This window comes from Helicoverpa zea, chromosome 12, assembly GCF_022581195.2.
Source record: "Helicoverpa zea isolate HzStark_Cry1AcR chromosome 12, ilHelZeax1.1, whole genome shotgun sequence".
Classification (NCBI taxonomy): Eukaryota; Metazoa; Arthropoda; class Insecta; order Lepidoptera; family Noctuidae; genus Helicoverpa; species Helicoverpa zea.
The window spans coordinates 7,416,184-7,439,251 of NC_061463.1; the positions used below are offsets into that span (position 1 = coordinate 7,416,184).

At 37.0% G+C, this 23,068-nt stretch overlaps 4 protein-coding genes across 6 annotated transcripts in view; 2 read left to right on the forward strand and 2 right to left on the reverse strand.

Annotated features, from left to right (window-relative positions):
• The first annotated feature begins 101 nt into the window (after window positions 1-101).
• LOC124635449 (tubulin polymerization-promoting protein homolog) lies at window positions 102-11,766 on the forward strand. The gene is made up of 4 exons (XM_047171329.1): window positions 102-248; window positions 9,658-9,808; window positions 10,033-10,314; window positions 10,709-11,766. The coding sequence occupies exons 2-4, from the start codon at window positions 9,671-9,673 to the stop codon at window positions 10,898-10,900; spliced, it is 612 nt and encodes a 203-aa protein (XP_047027285.1). The 5' UTR covers window positions 102-248; window positions 9,658-9,670; the 3' UTR covers window positions 10,901-11,766.
• A 59-nt stretch (window positions 11,767-11,825) lies between these two features.
• On the reverse strand, window positions 11,826-16,440 carry LOC124635448 (type 1 phosphatidylinositol 4,5-bisphosphate 4-phosphatase). Its single transcript, XM_047171328.1, has 4 exons — window positions 16,262-16,440; window positions 15,872-16,041; window positions 15,469-15,678; window positions 11,826-14,227 (listed from the first exon to the last, which is right to left on the reverse strand). Exons 1-4 carry the CDS (start codon window positions 16,302-16,304, stop codon window positions 13,943-13,945), a joined length of 708 nt encoding a protein of 235 aa, XP_047027284.1. The 5' UTR covers window positions 16,305-16,440; the 3' UTR covers window positions 11,826-13,942.
• Window positions 16,441-16,975: 535 nt separating this feature from the next.
• Window positions 16,976-22,312, forward strand: LOC124635215 (U3 small nucleolar RNA-associated protein 4 homolog). Its single transcript, XM_047171043.1, has 11 exons — window positions 16,976-17,180; window positions 17,262-17,641; window positions 17,818-17,999; window positions 18,219-18,409; window positions 18,584-18,739; window positions 18,967-19,291; window positions 19,534-19,723; window positions 19,874-20,097; window positions 20,566-20,739; window positions 21,288-21,365; window positions 22,168-22,312. Exons 1-11 carry the CDS (start codon window positions 17,080-17,082, stop codon window positions 22,285-22,287), a joined length of 2,121 nt encoding a protein of 706 aa, XP_047026999.1. The 5' UTR covers window positions 16,976-17,079; the 3' UTR covers window positions 22,288-22,312.
• Window positions 22,081-23,068, reverse strand: part of LOC124635216 — a 31,247-nt gene continuing 30,259 nt past the window's right edge. For all 3 annotated transcript variants that reach the window (XM_047171044.1, XM_047171045.1, XM_047171046.1), the window contains exon 5: window positions 22,081-22,857. In XM_047171044.1, the coding sequence (XP_047027000.1) occupies window positions 22,713-22,857 (145 nt within the window). In that variant the 3' untranslated portion in view covers window positions 22,081-22,712. The remainder of the gene's footprint in view (window positions 22,858-23,068) is intronic.

A 23,068-nucleotide genomic window follows, 5' to 3' on the forward strand; every position in this document is an offset into this window, starting at 1 on the left:
CATGGGGCGTATATTGGGCCAAAGCCATCGAGACGGCGTACGGCAGACACGGAACTCTTTGCGGCGCATGCGTAGTACAGTATCGCAATTCGCTGCGCATCTCTGGGCTTGTCAACATTTAGGTCCCCTCTGTTTCGCGCCAGTATTGGTGCAACCGCGATAGACGCGCGCCGCCACAAATAGCGTTCGCTCCGCACTCGCTAGTTCATGTGATCTCATTTACTACACTCATATCCTGAAACATTGATGTGAGTCTAAATTTATTTTTATTATGAAATTACAATGTATAATTGCACGAAACCATTTACAAGACTGTAACTGCACTTCTTCTCAGATATTCGGAAGGCCCAATATCCTTGTTAATTAAATTTAGAGATTTTTGGTATCCGTTAGATGTTTAGGAACTTGCAAAATCAAAACAATAATTGCTACAATTTTTATAAGTATTCCACCCTTACATGGTTCTACTTACACCGTAGGTATGATTATTGAAATTGTGAGGAGGGAAGTCCATCTCGTCCCGATTGTGTTAGGAAAACAAAGAAAGCGTTAGGGGTTGACATATTTCGGGTACACTGAGGGGTGCTAATTTTCCCTCTCACGCATATAGCTTCCCATCCCAGAAACTGTAGGAAATATAAAAAGTATTTTTGTAGCATCTCTTTATCCAGCTACTATCTCAGTGCCTTCGTCGGTACCACTAGGTATTTTTAGATTCACAATCTAAGAAATGTATTCAGCAATCCATCAATCCGAACTAAAATATTTCCATAGCTCTTGCATCATAATCATAACTATTTGGACGTATTTACAACAGGCGCGATAAACGTAATAAGTGATTTAACGCTAAAAAGTTTCCTGGCGATAAACACTTTATCTGGAGTATCGACGCACTCAAAATTCATCGTGCAATTATGGTGATAACAGCTAACAGTCACGGTAGCTGTTACAACCTTCGTCAACTCCAAACACTTTGATTATCATTAAATAACATGCGTGCTTCCGTAATAAACATTGTCATAGGTGTGCGATCTGCGATAACGAAAACCATTATTGTCTCTGTTCTGGATTAACATTAGCTACATTTTTTCACTTGTTTCTGGATACCAAAATTGATTGCATTATTTTGCGATCGGTTTGTAAAAGTAATAAATTGATATATTTACAATGGTGATAAAAAGTATAATATATCTAGATAAATACGATTCTGCAATTTGTTAATTACCTTACCTTGAATGACATCAACACACAATTAGCTTCATTATTATTTACGCAGGTACGAAATACTGTATTTTGTTTTCAACTAAGTATATATTATAGAGATAGTAGGTACCTAGGCTTGTGCTTATATAGGTACATACACGATAAGTATATAGTTAACTGCATTGCAATATTGGTCAGTTTACAACACGGCCAAGCCGTTACTGAAAGCCTGTTTAAAGTTTATGTTAGGAGATGATATCACCTACCAATACGTATGCTGTAGGAAATGCGCATATATTAGCTTTTTTTTGCTAGCTGAATGAACCTTTGGTATTTACTATTTCCCGAGAAGGAAGAAAAAAATACCATGTTTCGTTTTCATAAACGTAACAGTCAGTTGCTTAACTAATTGTAATTATAATTATTGCTTATTCAAACATTTAAATTATAATTCTGTTAAAACTACCATATGTCTTGAAACAACTTTATTTTGTGATAGAGCGAATGATGTCATTTTTACCTTGAAATATTTATTGTTGTAACAAATGACCTAGGTCTTAGATATAAGTACCAAAGTACATACAAAGAGTAGGTTAATAACTTGGGTATCTACCTCGATACTGAAGTGTAAGCATCAAGGTGCCTATTTATAAATAAGTTGGTTTAGTAAATAAAAGGCTACTGGAACTTCGAAACGTCGTGTCTAGCTTGTTTTCAGTTTCATTCACCGCTAGTGAGAATAACAAAGTAAGTAGGTACCTGAGTAGGTTACCTACCTATACGTTGAACGTCCATTGTGTTAAACGCGAGTTTCTAACAAGAGGACTAAACAGAGAGAGAACTGGTACCTATCTGCTCCTCGTTTACCTACTAAGTTAACACCAATTCACGTAGTCTCACGCAATTATATATTCCATTGTTTCAATCAATTAACCTGACGACTGCCATAATTCGCATCTACGTAATGCGGTAAAATACCTACGTAGGTCTCAACCTTCAAGCACCCACTAACTTTTGATTTTTGCAGCAGAGAGGGGTACTCATTTTCAGGAATACCCCCGAGAACCTACCGAGAACGTACCTACTGCGGCCCAGCAATTAAATTTATCTTTTCTTATCTTCAGTCAAGCAGGATATCTAACAAAGCTACATAAGCATAGTTATTTTCCCGGCTTTACCTTTGTTTTACAAGTCATTGCACATTTGCACATGCCTTGCCACATAAGGATTGGGTAGCTAATGCACCACTCTATGTGGGTGTGGGTAGATACAGGCCTCACCAAATACAGTGCATTGCATAATACAGTCTATTTGATATCTATAGGTAGATTCGTTCAGCCAAAGAAACGATCAAATTCTTCAGCTTTATTAATGCTGTGCTTCGTTTCGGTAAACACTGAATAAGGAGCGGTAGAGTTAACGACAAAACAATAACATAGGTATTAAACTTAGGTACCTAATTGAGAATAAATATAGAACTGTAGGTACCTATATACCTAAATAAATGGCTATGGTGCGGCTTGAGGCTCAGTGTCGTCGGCACCACCAGCAGGGAAAGTTTATGCAGAACATTTAGCTATCAACTCTAATATAGAAACTTGCAAGGCCGTTCACATTCTGTCTTGTTTTTCGCACGCTACCTCACTTTCCCGATTTCCCTCCATTTGTAGTTAATGTGAAGACAGTTCACTATAAAGTTGTGAAACTATGTACATTGACAAAGTTCTTATGAAAAGCTGAATTAGTTTTTGTCAATAATTGTGCCAGATCCCAAAAATAAAACGTTTGCAATTTTTGAGGTGCAATTATTTGAGGTCCTTGCTAGAAGCGGAGAATTCAGTAATCAGACTTTGTAGCGTTAGTTAAGTTATAGCGGCCTTATGTATATTTTATTAAGTAGCATGTTATTTTTCCCTAAAAGTTCTCCCTTCTTCCCCTTTGTAGGAGTACCGAGTTACCTGTAAATTCTTTTTATGGAGCAATTTTTCTCTTATTATGAGTGGCTTCTGTTTCCGGACTGACAGCTACTCGAGCGTTCCTACTTATTAACAGGGAAGGAGGGTCATATCTGATTTGGCGCGCTCCCTTCGGAATTTAGAAAGGTCACTTCCAGTCACGCTAAATGACGCTCTTTTTTGTTTTTATTCTGTATTCACAAGTATTATTAAACGTTGTCAATAGGAAACTCAGTACTAGGTACTTCTGAATTCCCTAAGCAATATAGTATATAAAAGTAATATAATATATAAAAGTTTTTCAGGAACTTCCAATTATTGGAAGTTCCTGAAAAACTTTTCTTTACTTGAAACTCTTCAACGTGTCTTCTTCTGTAAAAGTGTTTGTGTTACACCATTAGATGATCAAACAGCCAATGTTAATGGGGCAAGGCGAGACCTTGTCTTTTTGGCGCTACCCGCTAATTCATAGCCTTGGGCATTTTGACTGGGATGTTGTGGGAGTAGGATATTGACATGATATTATATAAACATTATAACTCCATGCTTAAACCATGGCTCGACATTGTAAGAATTGTAGGCTTTCACAGTATAGGCACAGATTACTATAATAGTTACTAGTATAGGTCCCTAACCGTCCCTACCTACATAACTTATCTACTTTCAATTAGCACGGCTAGTCGGCGGCTTACACAACAAGCAAGAGCTCTAGACTGTCGGTCATCTTAAAGATGACATCATTCTCAAGTAAATATAGCTTCATTATGTTATAGGTGTGAGTGTAACTCATTAGACAGACAAATCACGTTCCAAGTTGAACGTAGCTCAATGATTTGCCTCTCTGCCTCCCTATTGTGCCGTTTACGACCGAAGTATGTACATTAAATATAAGGAGCGTGTCATTGAACGATCGAAGTACCTAACTATCCTATTAGAAACATAAAAATCACCATACTTAAAGCTTGGGGTCTCAAACCTAGGGCTTATCGCTAAGGTTAAGCCAAGTTTCTAAAACCTGTTTCCACCATTTTCCAACGTGTATTCTGATTTGTTTTAGTCACGCGAAGGAAGTCCATAGAAACGTGCTTATATCTATGCCTATGTCTGTTGAGGGGAAAGTTGAGTTATATGAGCTAATATAAGGGCGTAAGCGTTATTTGTATTTTTTTATAAGAATGACTCATTGCTCGAGGACATCTATGCGAATGTTGATGGGGGGATGACGTCAGCCTCGGTCACTAGGACACATTATAATTGTATGGGAACACACATTAATGAAGTAGCTAGCTGTTCCTCGCGGCACCTACTTCAGGTAAAAAGTAGCAAATGTGTTCCTATGTCCTTTCTCAGGCCTCAGGCTGACTATCTGTGTAGCTTACCTGTTTAACTCTGTTACTCAGTTAGGTTGCAGGCAGTTTGCAGGCGAGAAAGTGCGACGAACAGATATGCCTAAATACAGACTTTCTTTTGCATTTAAATATTAATGAGCATTGGTCTTTAGGTTGTAACAGTACCAAGAAAGATGTGCAATGGTAGCAGTTTAGGGGTCTTTTATTCAATGGGTAGAGGAACACAGCCAAATATTTTGTTTAACTCATTATTCTGATGTCCTTTCTTTTTACTTAGATAAGATTAGATATCTACACCACACATGTTGTTAATTTTATCACATTGCGATTACAGTTTGTATCGATAAACATGTGTATGCAGTTGCAGTTTCAAAAGGCACTATTCAGTTGTGTATGAATAGGGCGGTGCTATGAGCTCAGTGTAAACAGACCGCGCACATGCAGAGAGCTATGACCGGAATTGTATAAATATGGGTTAAAGCGAGAAGTAGGTCGGAGAGGTGCCACCATGCCGTCCAATCCAGGTCCATTGTACTTACGCCATAAATGACGCTCTATGAAGCTATTGCGGGTATCTGAACAACCTATGTATTTCAAAACTACGAAATTACTTTGAGACAAAACGGCTATTGTAATTCAAATAGGTTAGGTACTTACTTTGTTACTTTGCCAGCCACACAACATTAGCTGGGCATTTTAAATTACACATTATTTACAGGAATAGACATATTATGTCCTTGCGAATATAGTGCCCCTATTAAAATACGCATTGCGACTTTTTAACATTTCAATAAAAATCAACAAAGGCGTCACAACTAATATTAGTCAAGGGCGTTGCTTTGTCGACTTACCAACTTCCAACCCCAAAACGGTATACCTTGCTTATGTAGGTACCTTTATAGACTATTCAAGACAGAATAGGTAGGAAACTTGTGCCTAACTATAGGTAGGTAAAAGCTGTCTTAGGTGGCACTTGTTAAGATCTACAGCAATATTAGGGAAGTGATTCAACGAGTCCTGTTCTAAATCAAATCATAATTATTGTACGGTCAGCCTTGATCTCTAACTCTGAGCTCGGTAGGTCAGATCATTTAGTCTAGATAGGAATAATGTACGAGGGCACCCACAGTGACAAATCAGCGGAGGTGTAATAGCATATTGTTCCTCTTGAGCCCCCACAAACGTGTCAAGCTATTTGATTAATGAATTTGTGTTTACATCATTTGTAGTCCGCATTGTCTTCCAGGATTAGACTAGTTGCCAAGGTCAAACTGCCAAATCAGGCATGTCATTTCCTTAATAGAACAAACGACTAGGTATTACCTAAACTTTTATTTAAGCGACAGACACTAAGAAAATGTAGGCGGCAAGTAGTTTATTTAAGCACTTTACCTAATGCAAGTTTGGAATCTCAGCTGGTGTTTACAGCAAGTTGCCGTCAAATCGTTTCGTGCGCAAGGTCAGTGATGTAATTGCCAGTTTTAGCACTGGAACGTGAGCCACTACGAGTCGCGTTATCCTACGATATTCCGCGATAGTAACAAATGAATATTCGGATGTTTGTATATTAAAAAAATTATTAAAGATGGATGGATGGAAATGGCTGGCTTTATTCTTCAATAAGTTGTTGCAAGAGGAAACTATACCAGACGAGTGGTGCAATAGTTTCCTGGTGCCCATTTTTAAGAACAAGGGTGATGTGTTGAATTGCAACAACTATAGAGGAATAAAGCTAATGTCACATAGTATGAAAGTGTGGGAGAAAGTTATTGAAAGGAGGCTGAGAGAAGAGAGTGATATCGCACGAAATCAATTCGGTTTTATGCCTGGTCGGAGTACAACGGACGCTATATTCTGTATTCGCCAATTGTGCGAAAAGTACAGGGGTGCACACAAAAACTTGCATATGGTGTTCGTTGACCTCGAGAAGGCATATGACCGGGTGCCTCGTGAGGTTTTGTGGTGGGCCCTTGAGGAGAAAGGTATACCAGGGAAGTATGTGCAGTTGATCCGAGCGATGTACGGCAGATGCCGTACAGAAGTCCGGTCCGCAGCGGGCACTACCACCAGCTTCAGTGTAGGTGTTGGCTTACATCAGGGGTCGGCCCTCAGCCCGTATCTCTTCCTGCTTGTAATGGACGCGCTTACGGCAGATATACGGGAGGAGGCACCCTGGTGTATGCTTTTCGCCGATGACATTGTTCTGGTGGGGGAGAGTGGGCCAGAGGTCCAGAGTAGACTGGAGGCATGGCGGCTGAGACTGGAGACAGTGGGTTTAAAGGTGAGCAGGAGTAAAACCGAATACCTTCATTGTGATTTTGGCGGTATTTCGGGACCCATGACCATAACCCTAGCCGGCATGCCCCTACCAGTTTGCTCCGACTTCCGGTACCTTGGTTCACTCGTCCAAAGTGACGGTGAGGTGAACAGGGACGTTACGCATCGGATCAATACTGGATGGATGAAGTGGCGACAGGTAACTAGCGCTATTTGTGACCCGCGGATGCCCCTCAAACTGAAGGGCAAAATTTACAAATCCGTCATTAGACCTGTCGTCCTGTATGGATCGGAGTGTTGGGCATTGAAAAAGACGGACGAGAAGAGAGTGCATGTAACAGAAATGAGAATGCTGAGATGGATGTGTGGTGTTACAAGAATGGATAAAGTGAGGAATGATTACATTAGAGGAAGTCTGAAAGTAGCGCCAGTTACAGAAAAGATGAGAAGTAGAAGATTGTCGTGGTATGGACATGTAATGAGGAGGGATGATACGCATGCAACAAAGTGTGTGCTAAGTATGAATGTAGATGGATGGAGAGGAAGAGGAAGACCTAAGAAAAGATGGATGGATTGCCTGAAAGATGATATGAATAGGAAGGGAGTGAGTGTCAGTATGACGAGTGACAGGGGAAAATGGAAGAAAATGACATATTGCGCCGACCCCAAGTAATATTTGGGAACAGGGCAGGAGAAAGAAGATTCGGATGTTTGTATATGACATCACCCCTGTACATTAAATGTCAAAACCACAATGAAGATAATTGATTCGAAGATTGAATTAATGTTTTATTCCGTAAAATTAATTGTTGCGGTAGTGTGGCTACGTTTGAAGGTGCTTAACGATATTTACATTTACTATATTAATAGTCAGATCTGTACCTAAGTACCATTGAAATATATGCAGAAAGTATAAAAAATACAATTAGCACAGCTTATCGTAATAATTAAGTAAGTACTTACCTAGGTATTAAGCTATATGTAGCTAGGTAATTACAGCATAGCATGGTTATATTTCCAGTAAACCACTAGGCACTCATGGCGGCAAAAACATAGCACAAGTAATGGCAATATTATTCATGTTTGCATACCTACAGATATTCATCACGCTCTTATTCTCCTTGGTACTGGCAGCTACCCTCTATCTGTTGCAGGGGCTATATAGGTGCTGAAGTGGTTCGGTATAAAGGACGAAATTCCCTCTGATCCACATTTCTCCAGCTGCTTAGGTGTCATCTTACTATGATATTTAAAAGCTCAGACAGGCAGCCATAAAAATCCTAACGAATAGAAAAACAAGGCACTGGCTCGTCATCAGAGACTTGACCATCTAGATTTATTATTGTTTTTTGAATAAATCTGCAAGTGCTATGTATCTCAAACTGAAAAATTCTAGACTATATATATTCTAGACCAGTGGCGTAGCGTGGGGGGGGCAGGGGGGGCAAATTCCCCGGGCGGCAGCTTTTAGGGGGCGGCAAAATTTAACCAATTAAAAAAAAATTGTTCGCAACTAGTATCTGCGCCGCTACATAAAACTGTCTAACAATAACAAAACATTAAACAAGAAAGTTGAAACTTTTTAAACTTAAAATTAATTATTGTTAAAATTTGGTACTTAAAACAAACGTGACACTACATTTTACGTAATTTTGGTTTTGAGCCTTAAATAAAAAATAATTAAAATTTCGCGCTCGCTTCGCTCGCGTATTCAGAAACAGTGTACGCTTATTTTTGCATCTGTCAACAAACAAAAAGTTAAGTACGTTTGGGCTAAATTTTACGTAATTTTTGTTTTAAGTCCGATAAAAATTTCGCGCTCGCTTCGCTCGCGTATTCAAAAACGATATGCACTTATGTTTGCATTTGTCAACAAACAAAAAGTTAAGTACGTTTGGGCTAAATTTTACGTAATTTTTGTTTTAAGTCCGATTAAAATTTCGCGCTCGCTTCGCTCGCCTATTTAAAAACGATATGCCCTTATTTTTGCATCTGTCAACAAACAAAAAGTTAAGTACGTTTGGGCTACATTTTACGTAATATTTGGTTTAAGTCCGATAAAAATTTCGCGCTCGCTTCGCTCGCGCATTTGGAAACTACATAGGCAAGTTTTTCTTTATTGCATTTGCTTACCTACACAACTGCCGACATGCGTTTAGCAGAGTGCTAATTTAGGTAAACCAATGAGGTGGTCCCTCATGACTAAAAGGTTAAGAACCACTGGTTTAGATAAACTTGAATGCTATAGGTAAGCAATACCTACCTAGATACAGGCCAAATTTCACGCTTAGGTATAGTTCCATGGAAACTAGTTTAAGTCCGTAAATTAAATTAATTAGTTAAACAGTTTAAAGTAGCCCCGCTTTTAAATTATTTCAATTTCATATATACTTATAGGTACCTACTTCGCTAGCCTGCGTACCTAAAAGAATTTTAAAACCTTCAAGAAATCAAGTAACAAAGATATAAAATAGTCTACTTGCCCTTCTGCCGGGGCTGCGGGATGTTCGAAAGATTACCGCGGCTCTGGAACATAAAAGGCCTTCGACGGAACACGACGGTTTTTAGTCAGTAAGAGTCTGACACTCCCTCACCGCTGCTAACCCACAGCGGGAATGGTCATTTCATGATTTTTAACGTCGATACAAAAAAAAATCCCTTTTTTTGAAGTCGGTAAAAAATAACAAACGGCCAGTAACACTTGTTAAAAAAAATACACGGGAAGGGGCGGCAAAATCGACAACTGCCCCGGGCGGCAGATACCCACGCTACGCCACTGTTCTAGACTAACCATTTAGATATTTTCAAAATGTTATGATAACGTTTTGACTCAATCACTTCTAGTTCCTGATAGATTTGTTTGTTAATTCCAGTAATCAGAGCAAGATGTCTGAGGGCGCACAAGCAGACGCTGCCGTGGAGCAGGTGACACAGGAGGTCAAGGACGTCAAGCTGGAGAATGGAACTGCTCCGGGAGCACTCAACGGAACGGCCAACAAAAGCGAAGGAACTATCCCGCTAAAGGTAAACGATATCAAGAAATAGGTAAACCTCTTTTAACGCTGAAGATTCTTAACTAAAAAAGGGCGTACCAAATAGCTATACTAATAGCTAAAGTAGGAAGGTACCTGATGATGCGGGATGTTGGCAAAATAAGGGTCACTGGTTACCAATACGAACCCTTATGTGTGTACTCAGTTCGAGTACCTATTAAAATTCCTTGTTCTAATCGATGTCACGTTTCCCAGGATGCGTTCAAAGCGTTTTCTAAATTCGGAGACCCAAAGTCAGATGGCAAAACGATAACGCTGTCACAGAGTGATAAATGGATGAAACAGGCGAAGGTAATCGATGGAAAGAAGATCACTACAACCGACACAGCCATTCACTTTAAGAAGCTGAAAACCCTCAAACTTGGCATTGATGATTATCAGAAATTCCTCGAGGATCTCGCTAAAAGTAAGAAGATAGAAGTGGAAGAAATAAAGAAGAAGCTTACAAGCTGTGGACAGCCCGGCGTCTCATCACACGTGAGTTTTAGTCATCAAATTGATGCATTGTCTTCTTCATAATTACCTTGAGTTTTATCAACAAATGGTCACGTCGTACGGACGGTAGGTATTTACTATTGTAGATATTTAATGTACAAAATAAATTATTTTCCTTTACGTCACAAATTCCATTTAGTCCTACTTAAATATTATTTATTAATTATTTATTCTATAATAGGTAGCTCGTATGACAATGATGAATAATTTTTGTGCCTCAAGTGTGGCATATTTAGTGTTGGATATTTTTCAATGGCTATATGCTGCTAACTGCCGTAGGGGTTTTAGGATGATCACTTATCTATCATTGTTAGAAGTGAAAACCTGGTACCTATTTAAGTCGAGCGTTATTCAAATCTTGAATAACCAATTGCAGGTAACAAAGTCACCAGCGGCTGCAGCGGCCGTGGACCGTCTAACGGACACCAGCAAATATACGGGCTCCCATCGGCAGCGCTTCGATGAGACAGGCAAAGGAAAGGGCATCGCTGGCAGAAAGGACCTCGTCGACGCCTCTGGCTACGTCTCCGGCTACCAGCACAAGGACTCTTACAACAAGACCCATTAACCATCAATATGTTCACACGGCTTACATTTTAAACATTATATTTACCCCCGGATCCGCCTTTCGGACCACAATTATTATGTAACGACAATATACACCGATTTCCTTACAAAAGGGATGATGCATAATAGCACCGTCTTTTTCTCTCTGTGGAATCGGAATATTTCAATATAATAGGATCCTTTAGGCCAGGTACAACTCTATATCAGGGGATTGTCCAAAGACCACTCCGAAGCCTCTCTACCATTATCAATTTTTGCAATAACTACGATACTGATTATGATAACTACTGTATTTATGCATTTAACAATCTGATGCTTTGTGTGTTGTGCGAAAGACATTCCTTCCTTAGAAAGTAAATTAATATAGTAAGTTGGAACGTTTTCCCCGATAAGGGTCACTGGCAAGTTTATACCCGACTGCTAAATAGAAGGGTAATGTTTTATCTAATCTGTACGTCTAGTCGTGTGTAGAGTTAGATTCTTTACAAACTATTTAAAATTCAATGTATTTTAACAATGAAATGGTCATAAAATGATGGTATTTTTTGTAATGTATCTCTTGTATTTTATCTGTACATTAGTACTAAAACTGTGTAATGAATAGTACAACACATCTTAATACTATTAAAATGTACAAACTACGTAGCAGCCTACGTAATGTACCTATTTTAAGAATTTTAAATTACATCTTTTTAAAAATATAAATGTGTCATATAAACTAAGTGCACGGTTATTTATAAGTTTTTAGATTATATATAGGTTCTCATTAAAACTGGTAAATACACCGACATTAATTTTATCTATTGTAATGTATTTACCTTAAATTTATTTTGTTATTATTATTAATAAAATACATACATAATTATATCTGGTTCCTTTAATTTATTTACGTTAGTTGAGGTATAAATTGAAAATCAAGTGAGATGTCGATTGGTACAATTTATTTGACTTATAACTACAAATACATGTGTAAAGCACTAACATTTCATGAAATAATTAATAATGAATTATACATGGTATTATTATATGGTGGTACTATTAATTTTCTTTACTGAAAGCAAATAAAAATCTAAGACTTAACTCACGTATTGTTCGATTATTATAAGTAAACTATACAATATAATTATAATAACACAAACATTGACTGCTAGCCCTTACTACCTTCCGATATAATAATATATTGTTTAAATAAAAATAACTAAACAAAGAATATAATGCAAAAGATTAAATAATAGGTACAGATTGTTGTGCACATCATAATACAGCCGATTTCCCGACTCTCTTGTCAATCGTGTTCAGTATTTACATTTAGAACTACGACAGCGAAAGTAACAAAGTTATTGCATTATAGTTAGCACACATAGGGCACACAGACCAGACACATGAATAGGCGTAAATATGGGGTTTTTTTTTGAGTAGAAAATGCGTTTAAATATAATGTATGGAAACCTTGTGTAAAGGATTTCCATCTAAATTTCTTTGAGTATTATCTGACGCCGTTCATTGCATGTTAAGTTGGTCTCGTTGGTGGTTTACTACACAAATTCATTCATAAATTTACCTTTATTTTTGTGATGACGATAATGCAACTTAACCGATAGACACAGTAAAGTCGGGTTAGCACAAATCTTTCGTTTATATCTCTCATTTTTATTTAAAAACACACGCCATGTACAAGACGAGGAATGCTGTAGCAAATGTAAGGCTTTACCGTCATCGTCACTCATACATACTTTATAAAATTCAGCACCAAATTATTTGTATCTACTTATTGAATTATGTGGATTGTATTTATAACTACTTATTAATTTATATGTGTGAATTTATTGACAAGTTATTGTTATATTAGTAGGAGTTATATTGTTAGTACCGACCTCACTTCAATTTGACTTGTACGCTCATGCTACGAAGTAATAGTGACATGAAATCGGCAATAAATGAGTGACGATGAATTTTAATCGATAGCTATTCTGAATTAATATAACATCATTGAAGTCAGTCTACAAATCTAAAGGTTAGCCAATATATTTGCATTAATTTTATATGACATACTTTTTAAACGTTTCGGTACTTGATAGGCTAATATGGCCTTGGGAAGTCATTTAAATCTTTTTTAACTTAACTCGTTTCAATGAATATAGAAGTATTAAAAACGAGTTTGTATACCACATGACTTCACACACGCTATGATTAAGGTTATGTTTCAATTATTATGTTCAAAGTTAATTTTACTTCTTGTGACCAATTAAGACTCCCATTAATAATGATATCATATTTAAATTCATTACGTCAATTGTTTTGGAAAATATAATATTTACAATTTGCTACATGTAGGTACATATTTATAGACATAATTGTGAGCTGAAAAACATAATAACTCCAATAGTAAAATTTCTGCAAATGTATAACCTAGAGTTTAGGCAAATATTATTTTCACCCTGTTAACATAATACCCTCTGCTAAATTTTGAACATTAAATAAAAATATATTAATCTCATAGCAGTATGCTGTGTATAAATGATTGCCATACAATGCTGAGACAATGAGTAATTAGTTAATTGTTGTGTTCACAGTCAAGTTCCGGATCAATTAACTGCTGATAAGGATTTGAGATTCCTTCTTAATTATTGTAGCATGCATATTCATAACAATAAACTATACAAGAGATAACTGATAAAGCTGAACTAGAATCCCAGATACCATCTGTCTTTTCGATTAGTCATTTATTTATCTGACAAGATTGATTAAACATATAAATACAATAAATCGTCCACTGCATTAACCATAGGGCAAAACTTACCGACACTTTATTCGATTTAATTATACAATTGTCTTCCCAAGGTTATTTTAGGTATATTTTACGCAATATCGACGCAAACTAATCATCAATTAGAACATACTGAGCTCTATATTGAGATGGTTTAAATATACTTGGCATACCAAGCTCTTATAACAATGCTATATGGAATTGAGAATTTTCTATATAATAATATATTTTCTAGTCATACAAATTTTATCACAAAGTCGTTTGACTCGAAGACTATTACATGGGGCCCTCAATCGTGCTCACTTTCATAGCGAAGTAGTAGACTGCTCGACTGCCCAGGATGAAGGCGAGGAGGAAGCCTCCGACGTAGGCGACGTAGATGCCGCCGCCGTGCGTCTTGGCGGCCGACAGCGTGCCCAGCGTGACGCCCAGCGCGATGGCCAGGAACACCAGCGCCAGCACCGCGAACGTGGCGCCGCGCAGCCGCGCCATGCGCGCGCCCACCGACGACACCTTGCGGCAGTGCGGGCAGCGCACCGGCGCGTTCTTCAGCAGCTGGTACTGAAACATGCAGCCAAATACATCACTACACTATCGATGTTATCTAAGGTCACTGGCCTCAGCAATTGTGTACATCTCTATAAAGGAGATAAAAACCAATATAATACTAAACACGTAGTACTTTCAGTGATAATAGATACATATTGCCATTATCTAACAAGGAACAGCACACATATTCATACAAATTAAAACACACATAAATAGAAAACAAGAAACAGTTACATACACAAAATAATGTAGAATGCTGTTTCATCTTGTATACCAAGACAGGGTGTTGGTTTTATATTTCTAAACCAATTGTATGATGCCATAGAAATGCTAAGGATATTAAGTAGCACATCTGTTGTTAAAATAAATAGCCAAAAAGTAGATTAATTAGTGCAACTTCAATACACATTTATATGATGCACAATTGCACATAATAATTTAGGTTTTAAATTAAAACAGTAAAATTATACAAAATACACATCCTGCACAGTCTCTCTTATTTATCTGAAAGAAAATTATTACTGTTAGTTGATTATTAAAGATTTTACTTTTTTTACTAAACAGTAAATAAGTTAAAATGAAGTCCTTACATGCAGCACTGAGGGAATGACAGAGACAAAGAACATCAAACCATAATATTTACCTTTCAACAATGATAAAATTCAATACAAACAACTGTTTTGAATATGCTTATCATACATAATATAAACAACAAACTACTAACCTGTAGGCAGTTGTAAAAATGGTCTAAGTTTATTTACAACAACAATAAAATATTAATGTGTATTTAATATTAGTATGATAAAATAAATAAGCAGAAACCAAAATAGTCATACTCATTAGTCATCAGTTTTAACAGAATAATATTCCATTCAAATTTCTAAACTTTATAGTCCACAAATACACAGATTTCAGTAGATTCAGATGTTGAAAATATTAACATGCAAGGTCTGTGTTGAGATTACCATTAACGCATTTATCAGTTATTATGATTATAATCAATAAATGCTGCTATTCACCTTCCTTAGTTTATAAAATTAACTTTGATGATGTCACCTCTTTATATTAACAGTATTTGTCTGTTGTGTTACCGTTTATCACACATAGATATAAGAGCCTTTCATTAATCAGTCTCTGATATTGGTGAAAGTATTGATTTGACTTTATAACTAAATGTTATTTACAGAAGTAGAATAAACATTACCACCTAAATATTAAGCAAGTTTTTATTCATAAAGGTGAAGTTTACATACCAGAAATGTGTCCTGACAGTGAGCACAGATGACCCTGCACATGCCAGGCAAGGTTGGCACAGGTGGAGTGACTGGCGAGGGTGCCAAGTTGATGATCCTCTTACAGTCTGCTCGGGGGCAGGCAATGCGCTGTGATGATGACTTGCAAATCAGCAGGCAGTTGCAAGGGCAACGCACATATTTCTTGCCAGGAGGAGCATTCCTAATTGGCTGAAATTAAAAAATTAGGGCAAGTCAGTGAACTTTCAATAACAAGAACAAGCAATAAACTTTGATAAACAAAGAAAACAATTAAGATATTATCATTTATTTTATCAGTTTCATTAGTCATCAATAACCCAAAAATATAAAGTAGGAATAGGGTTTCTAGTTCAAATGAACAAGATGGGTTTGATGTTCTTACCGTTGCTTCATTGCATTCTGAACATTTGACCACATGCTGCTCCCTCTTGCCTGATATGTCGATCATAGCCTGGCACACGCGACATGTTACCATCGGCATTCCCGCTTGCTGGTAAGGCGGAGGCAGCTCGTCAGGTCCGATAGGAGATATTGTGCTGACATTTACCTCCTCTGTCACACAAAAATATTACATTGGCGTGTTAGATATCTACTTAGAAATACGTAACCAATCATGTAATAACTGGAAAATCGGTTGCACAACACCAGCATTTTGATTGACTGCGTAGCGGCTGCTACGAACCATTTTAGCTCCATTGTTTAGCAACAAAAATCACAAAAGTATTGGTTGAATCATCAGCTGTCAAAACAATAAAACCAATTTTAAACTCACCATCCCTTAGCAAGGATTTAGTTTCACTCTGATCGTCCCCCATTTTATAAAAAATAAGCTTTGGAAAGTGTAATATGCAAATACCCAATAATTAAATCACGATTTAGACGAAAATATGTACTCGGTACTGCAATCCTCGAAACTTGATTTTTTACTTTTTTATAAAGAGGTCTTTGTTAGTTTTGGATACCCGCATTTGCAGCACTAGTCCACTAAATGTTTTTTTTATTTCATAGAATACAATGTGTACCTAAATAAATATATACTGTGCTTAAAATAATTAACTATGACAATGTTTGCTGTTATTTACTTAATTACTGTGAAAATGAAATCTCAACGGTTTGCGTCACAACAATAGTAAATATTTTGGTTCATATTTTTGATCTATGCCTGACAAACAAAACAGAGCAAATATTATTGAATTACTGTTTCTGGTAGCATACATCGTTATATCATAGATGTTTATTGATTAACATTATTTTAATAAATATAAACAATGTCTAGAGATACGGATACGCGCAAAGTTACGATTCAACGAACCGGTATCGTAAGTACAACACTGCACCACAGAGCTAGCAAAATTATTAGAAAGTTTGACATTTTGCAAGTGTCAATTTAGTCTACGAGATTAAAAAACAGACTATAGACAGCATGTAATACACTTTTTTTATTGGCAAGTATTTTTTTGACCTTGTCATTGACTGTCATCTGTCAATTCTGTCATCTCAATGTGTTATTTTCACAGAGGTTATGTTGTACTTATAATACATGTGATTTAAAATAGCTTTTATCTACTTTTTGAGTACAAAAAACTCGTGATGGCAAGTAAAGTACATAGAGTTCGTTACTACAATGCAAAACCGCAACCTATAAATTGTGTATCATTCAATAAAACAAGTAAACACATCGCTGTGGCAAGGTAACTTCTTGTAAACAAAATTAAACAATGTTTACCATGCGAAATATTGAATTAATATATTGATTAATATTGTTATTTTAGAGGAGATGCTTCTCTCGAGATATGGGACTTGAGTTACGCGCCGTATCTCATCAAGTTCATTCCTGGTGTGGAGAATGGTTCTGTAGAAGCACTTGGCTGGGTAAATGACAGATTGTTATCGACTGGTCTCGGGGGAGCATTGATTGAGTGGGACCTAGATAAGCTATGCCTGAAGACTACAGTGTTACTGACTGGCTATGCAGCTTGGTGTCTAGACGTGAATCCAGATAATACATTGGTAGCCGTGGGAACTGAGCAAGGGTATGTGAACCTGTACAGTGTAGAGAATGACGAGATTACTTACAACAAATTATTTGATAAACAAGAAGGCAGGATCTTGTGTTGCAAATTCAACAACACAGGAAATGTGCTTGTAACAGGTAAGAATACAATGTCAATGGTCTCACTTAAATTGAACCTTACCCAACTCATGGATCATTGGTTTCTAATCAGTTTGGCATATCGCCTTGAAAGTGTAATAGAAATATTTTCATATTCCTTTTTATACAACACTTTACACCCTATATCATATCTCCTGACCACTGATGTATTTCAGGATCAATAAATACAATAAGGGTGTGGAATGTGGCAACTGGGCATGCCATAAGCCGCATGTCAGTGACTCGCAGAGGCAGAGAAGTTATAGTGTGGTGTCTGGGCATACTCTCAGACAATACCATTGTGTCTGGCGACAGTCTGGGTAGACTGATCTTTTGGGATGGTACTCTTGGAGATCAGGTAAAACCTTTACTTTTTAAAGTTGAATGAGATAGTTGTAAATAAAAAATGGCATCTAAAAACTGAAATGGTTTTTCACCTATTTATGTGGTATGAACTGCACTGCAATAAAGCTCATAATAGGATTAAGAATTTGATGAAAATTTAAAGTTTATTTATGAAATTAAATTATTTTCTTAGCATAATACACAGTAACCATCATCACCTACCACATTCCAGATTGAATCCTACTCAACACACAAAGCAGACATACTATCAGTAGCTGTATCTGACGATGAGAAGAGTCTGTTCTGCAGTGGAGTGGACCCTGTCATCATGAACTTTATTAAAGTTAACAAGAACTCTGGGAAACAGTCAGAGGCTCAGTGGGTCAAGAATGTGCAGAGAAATATTCATGAACATGATGTCAGGTAAACTTGAAATGTAGAATGATTATGAAATGTAGATTAATTAGTCAAGAAGTCACCTCGCTTTCAATCTAGGTTTCTTAATGCATGCATTTCTATTGCAAGCAAAATATGTTATACACTGCTCTATTCAGAAATGTGGTCACATCATGTCTAACTTAATAATAATAATTACAGAGGACTTGTCATTCATGGTGAGAAATTAATCTCAATTGGTGTTGATGGCTACCTCACATTCTCAAGCTATCCTCCGAAATGGGTAATGAGGTTGCCACCTATGATACCAGCTCCAAGGTCTTCAATTTGCAGTCGAAAGAAACTGCTCCTCTTAAGGTAATTTTTATTTTCAAAGACCTGTTGAATGAGTTTGATTTTATTTAGATTGTAACCACCTTATTTTAAAACATGGTCTTAACAAAGTACCAGCTTTAGCTAAAGCCTTAAACCACCACCCCAAACAAAGTTAATAAAGCTACTGCTGAACAACCATGTTTTATAATAAAGTAGTAAAAATTGATTTAGAATAATGGTGAGAAATATATACTTTCAAAATTTTCCAGGTACAGCAATCATCTGGAAGTATGGAAACTTGGTTCTTATGCAACCAACAACAGTGGTAATGTGTTGGTCACGAACATTAACACTCAACTAGACAGCCAAACAGAAAACAATGACCTGGAACAAGACTCAACAATTGACATAATCAACAAAGCAAAAGCGGAAAATACACAAAAACAGAGTTTGAGACTAACAGACAAGCCTGTGAAACTTCTGTCTGTACAAACTAAAGGAAAGAAGCAGATACGCTGTTGTCAGCTGTCACCTACTGGGGAACTAGTTGTTTATTCTACAGCCACTGATATCCGACTGTTTAAATTGGAAACTGTGAGTAATCTAGCCATCGTCAATAGTCATCAACTGTCCTTCTGCCCTTATCCCAATGTTATTTGAGATTGGTGCAGCAAATTTTCAACAAGTAAACATAGACTCTTCTAACGATAATATATAGTTGCATTTATGATGAGTAAATGCCCTGTCATAAAATATAAAGGTGTTTCAAAAATACCTGAATACATAACTTCTTTTATTTGCCTTTAAAAGCTCAAAAAATTATACCATATTTACAGGATGATGAGCAGTCTAACGTATCTTTATCTAAAGTTCTGATCAATGGCTTGCCGGCCGGTGGATGTGAACGTGTGGCTTTCACTGAAGACTCCAACATGTTGCTTGTGCACTCCGCTGGCGTCCTCCATGTCTTGCAAGTTGATACGGAGGCTGGAGCTACGCCTGTGCAGACTATTACTTTAGATAAATGTGAGCTATTGTTTATACAATCCATTCAGTGCTTCTTTGGAAGAACCCTTTCTTTATATACATCCACATTCATGCTCAAGTCAGCCACAACATGATCCCCTGAATATGATTAAAATAATAATGTTCTAATCTTTTACGTTTTCGTTTCAGATCTGAAAGCAAAGACACTATTGCATCTCTTCATTTCTAAACGAAGTCCAAATGGTGTCGTATATTTAGTTGTAGCGGACACTCAGGGTTCCATAGCCGTTTGGACGCAAAACGCTAAGAAGTTTGAATTCTACGTCAGTTTACCGAAATATCAATGTGTGCCATCAGCTTTGACTGTGGACAGTCAAAAAGAAAACCTCATCGTGACGTATGTTGATCAGAAGGTAAGTTATAAAATTTTTATGATCATTCATTGTACTAAAAAAAAGATCATGAACCTAGATAGTAAACTACAGAACGAAATTAAAGATTTTGATTTTGTCAAAGTCCTCATATACAGTAAAAACCATTTATGACAACATCGTTTAGAACAACATACTGGTTAAATTGACGAATATCAAAGATCCGGGCAGAATGCTATATGCCAAACCTGTCACTGGTTATTACAACTATCTGTTTCGACGACTGAATATGAGTAGTCCCTTCAATGTAACGACTGTAAAGGATGTGGTCGCCTATAACTGGGAGTGCACACTAGATCTGAAATGATTTAACTCATGTTCATCCTGTTGGCAATCCTAAATATATAAATGTCGTTATAACAGATTTTGACTGTATAACCATAACCTCTGTTTTTGAGGTCGATTAAAAAATATTGTATCAAATACATAATCAAAAATGTTATTTCGCAGATAGTGGAATACGAGTTACAAGAGAAGCGGTTCTCAAGCTGGCCGGGCGCCGCGCTGCCGCCTGCGTGGCTGTCGCGCAAGTCGGCCGTGTCGTGCGTCGCCGCGCATCCCTCGCGCGACGCCGTCGTCTTCCAGGACGAAACCTCACTGTGGATCATGGAGAAAACTGCACAGGTCAGTTGATAACACACCTTCTTTTATTTATACTTGTTTATTTCTTTACTTAAAAGGTTTACCAGCAGCTGCTGTGTACAATTTAGCTTATGTATATGATTTGGACTTATAGTTGCCAATTACTAGTTACCTAGCATTCGTAAAAATAAGTGATTGGTAATACGAAACTTAGGGCCTATGCGATATGATGATATCCATTGCGCATCCACTGCATTGTTATGCCCGATATTTTTTATTCGGCCAAAGTAGGTAGTTTACGTGACTGGAAGAAATCCAAAACTCTCAGGGTGATCATCTCCTTGCGGAAGAAGTAGAGGTTCTCACGTAGTCTTTAATACTGGATCTCGATGAAGGCTACATACTTTTTTAACTGACTTCAAAATAGGAAGAGGTTCTCAATTCGTCGGAAACTTTCATATTTTGTCATGAATGATTTTTAAACTGACCATCACTTGTGACATCTAAAGTTTTATTAGCATAATCACAAATTCGTCCCAAGTTAGTTATTTATTGTGATGAAAGTATTTAACCTATTTATTTATTTCCAGGAAGCTTCAGAACCCGTTGCTAAGAGAAAATCGAAACCCGGCAGTAAGAACGTTGCTCTAAGAATCGTACCCATTAAGGTGAGCAAAAATATAAATCAACTTGTGGCGTCATCATTTTGGCTACCTCAGTCTTTACTTTTAGTCACTATGGCATGAAGACTTGAATCATTAGTCTCAATTAATGGTCCCACCTTATGAATTAACATAATACGTTACCATTAACTATTTCTTGAAAGTTATAGAATAATGATAATGTAGGCTAATGGATTCCATGAAATGAGTCAATGAACGCAAAAGTACATTACATCACGCTATAATAACATTGCATTGATATGCACATTATGGAGTATTACGAAATTTTCATACTGTAAACAAAGCCAAGTTACTATTATGTAAATATTAATCCCAGGTTTTGTAAAAGGTTTTGTGAAATGTATTTATAGGTATAGCCAGAGTTATATTGAAATACTTGTTCATGACGATATTTGTGGAATCTTGACTTAACTTATGACCCCTCCCGTCCCTCTGTAGGTGCAGCGTGAGGGTGTGTCAGACTTCATGACTAAAATTCACCATGTTCCTTCTAAGTACCTTTATATACTAGGGCCGCGGTAACTCTGTTGAACAATCCCGCAGCCCCGGCAGGCTTTGGTCCTAGTGGAACCCACTGGGGACCTACCTGAACTAAAATATTTCCTTTATGATATAAGATCTTTCATGTGTTTACTGTGTACATAAATGATTAAATAAATAAGATCATAATTAGTGCAAAAGAAAAAAAAAGACTCGAATCTATTAGGCGATTAATATTTTTATTTCAAAGTATTTTCTGAAGTCCTGCTTTTTTCACACAATCTTAATGTAAGACTTTTTGTTCTAGTATTTGGCTGACTTCCACTGGCTGGACACAGATGAAGCCGTGACGCTGGAAGTGTTACCAGAGAACATAGTCTCACAGTTGCCGCCGATCGCCGCCACTAAACGACATGGACACATATGATGTGAAATAAATGTCATTTATCATATTTAATTTGTTTCCGTTTATTTGTTAATCGCTTATAACTAAATTATGATCTGCGTACATTAGTTTATAAGTAGAAAAGAAGTAATATTTTATCGATATCTGTCATGAATAATATTCGATGATAATCAAAGGGTATGGTGAATGGGCAGAGTTCTTGAAAAAGTTTACATAAGAAAATAGGTTAAGAAGATTATGAACTATAGATATCATAATTATCGTATACAAAGTTGTGTCTTAAAGGTTTAAATGTGCACTAATTTTGGGGTCGATAATTTTAGACAAAAATGTTTGTGGGAAGTTATTCATTATAAAAAAGCTTGTAAAAAGTTACCGTTAGTATAAAAACTTTTTCATAAAAATAGCGTAGTGTGTAATAAGTGTTCGTGATTAAGATAAGGAAGTTATTCAGTCTCATTCATGATTCGCTCCAAGTTGTCCCACCCGAGCGGCGACACAGTCAGCTGCTGCGGGCGCGCCCACATCTCGTCTGTCATCTCGCACCGGGACGGCGGCAACTTGTACGATATCGGGTCACCATCCACGCTCCTGAGAGATAACAATTCGATGAATGAGTAATCTAAGGCAGAATAGCGAGCGACAAACTTTTATTCTACACGAAGATAATAAAAAAGAAAAAAACTACAACAGTGACAAATCAAGAAGCATGAGAGAACTCTGTGGTACCTACATATAGCACGTGTTATTTACGAGTACCATGGTTTAGCCATAAAGCCGTTAAAATAAAACTCTATTTGTA

What these genes read in the sequence shown, in the direction of transcription:
- LOC124635449 (XM_047171329.1), top strand. Translation starts at nt 9,671, where the DNA reads ATGTCTGAGGGCGCACAAGCAGACGCTGCCGTGGAGCAGGTGACACAG. An exon ending in AAGGAACTATCCCGCTAAAG is followed by an intron (nt 9,809 to 10,032) that starts GTAAACGATATC and finishes CACGTTTCCCAG; the next exon opens with GATGCGTTCAAAGCGTTTTC. An exon ending in AGCCCGGCGTCTCATCACAC is followed by an intron (nt 10,315 to 10,708) that starts GTGAGTTTTAGT and finishes AACCAATTGCAG; the next exon opens with GTAACAAAGTCACCAGCGGC.
- LOC124635215 (XM_047171043.1), top strand. Translation starts at nt 17,080, where the DNA reads ATGGCAAGTAAAGTACATAGAGTTCGTTACTACAATGCAAAACCGCAA. An exon ending in AAGAAACTGCTCCTCTTAAG is followed by an intron (nt 18,740 to 18,966) that starts GTAATTTTTATT and finishes AAAATTTTCCAG; the next exon opens with GTACAGCAATCATCTGGAAG. An exon ending in GACTATTACTTTAGATAAAT is followed by an intron (nt 19,724 to 19,873) that starts GTGAGCTATTGT and finishes TTTTCGTTTCAG; the next exon opens with ATCTGAAAGCAAAGACACTA.
- LOC124635448 (XM_047171328.1), bottom strand. Translation starts at nt 16,304, where the DNA reads ATGGGGGACGATCAGAGTGAAACTAAATCCTTGCTAAGGGATG. An exon ending in TAAATCCTTGCTAAGGGATG is followed by an intron (nt 16,042 to 16,261) that starts GTGAGTTTAAAA and finishes TTTGTGTGACAG; the next exon opens with AGGAGGTAAATGTCAGCACA. An exon ending in CAGAATGCAATGAAGCAACG is followed by an intron (nt 15,679 to 15,871) that starts GTAAGAACATCA and finishes TTTTAATTTCAG; the next exon opens with CCAATTAGGAATGCTCCTCC.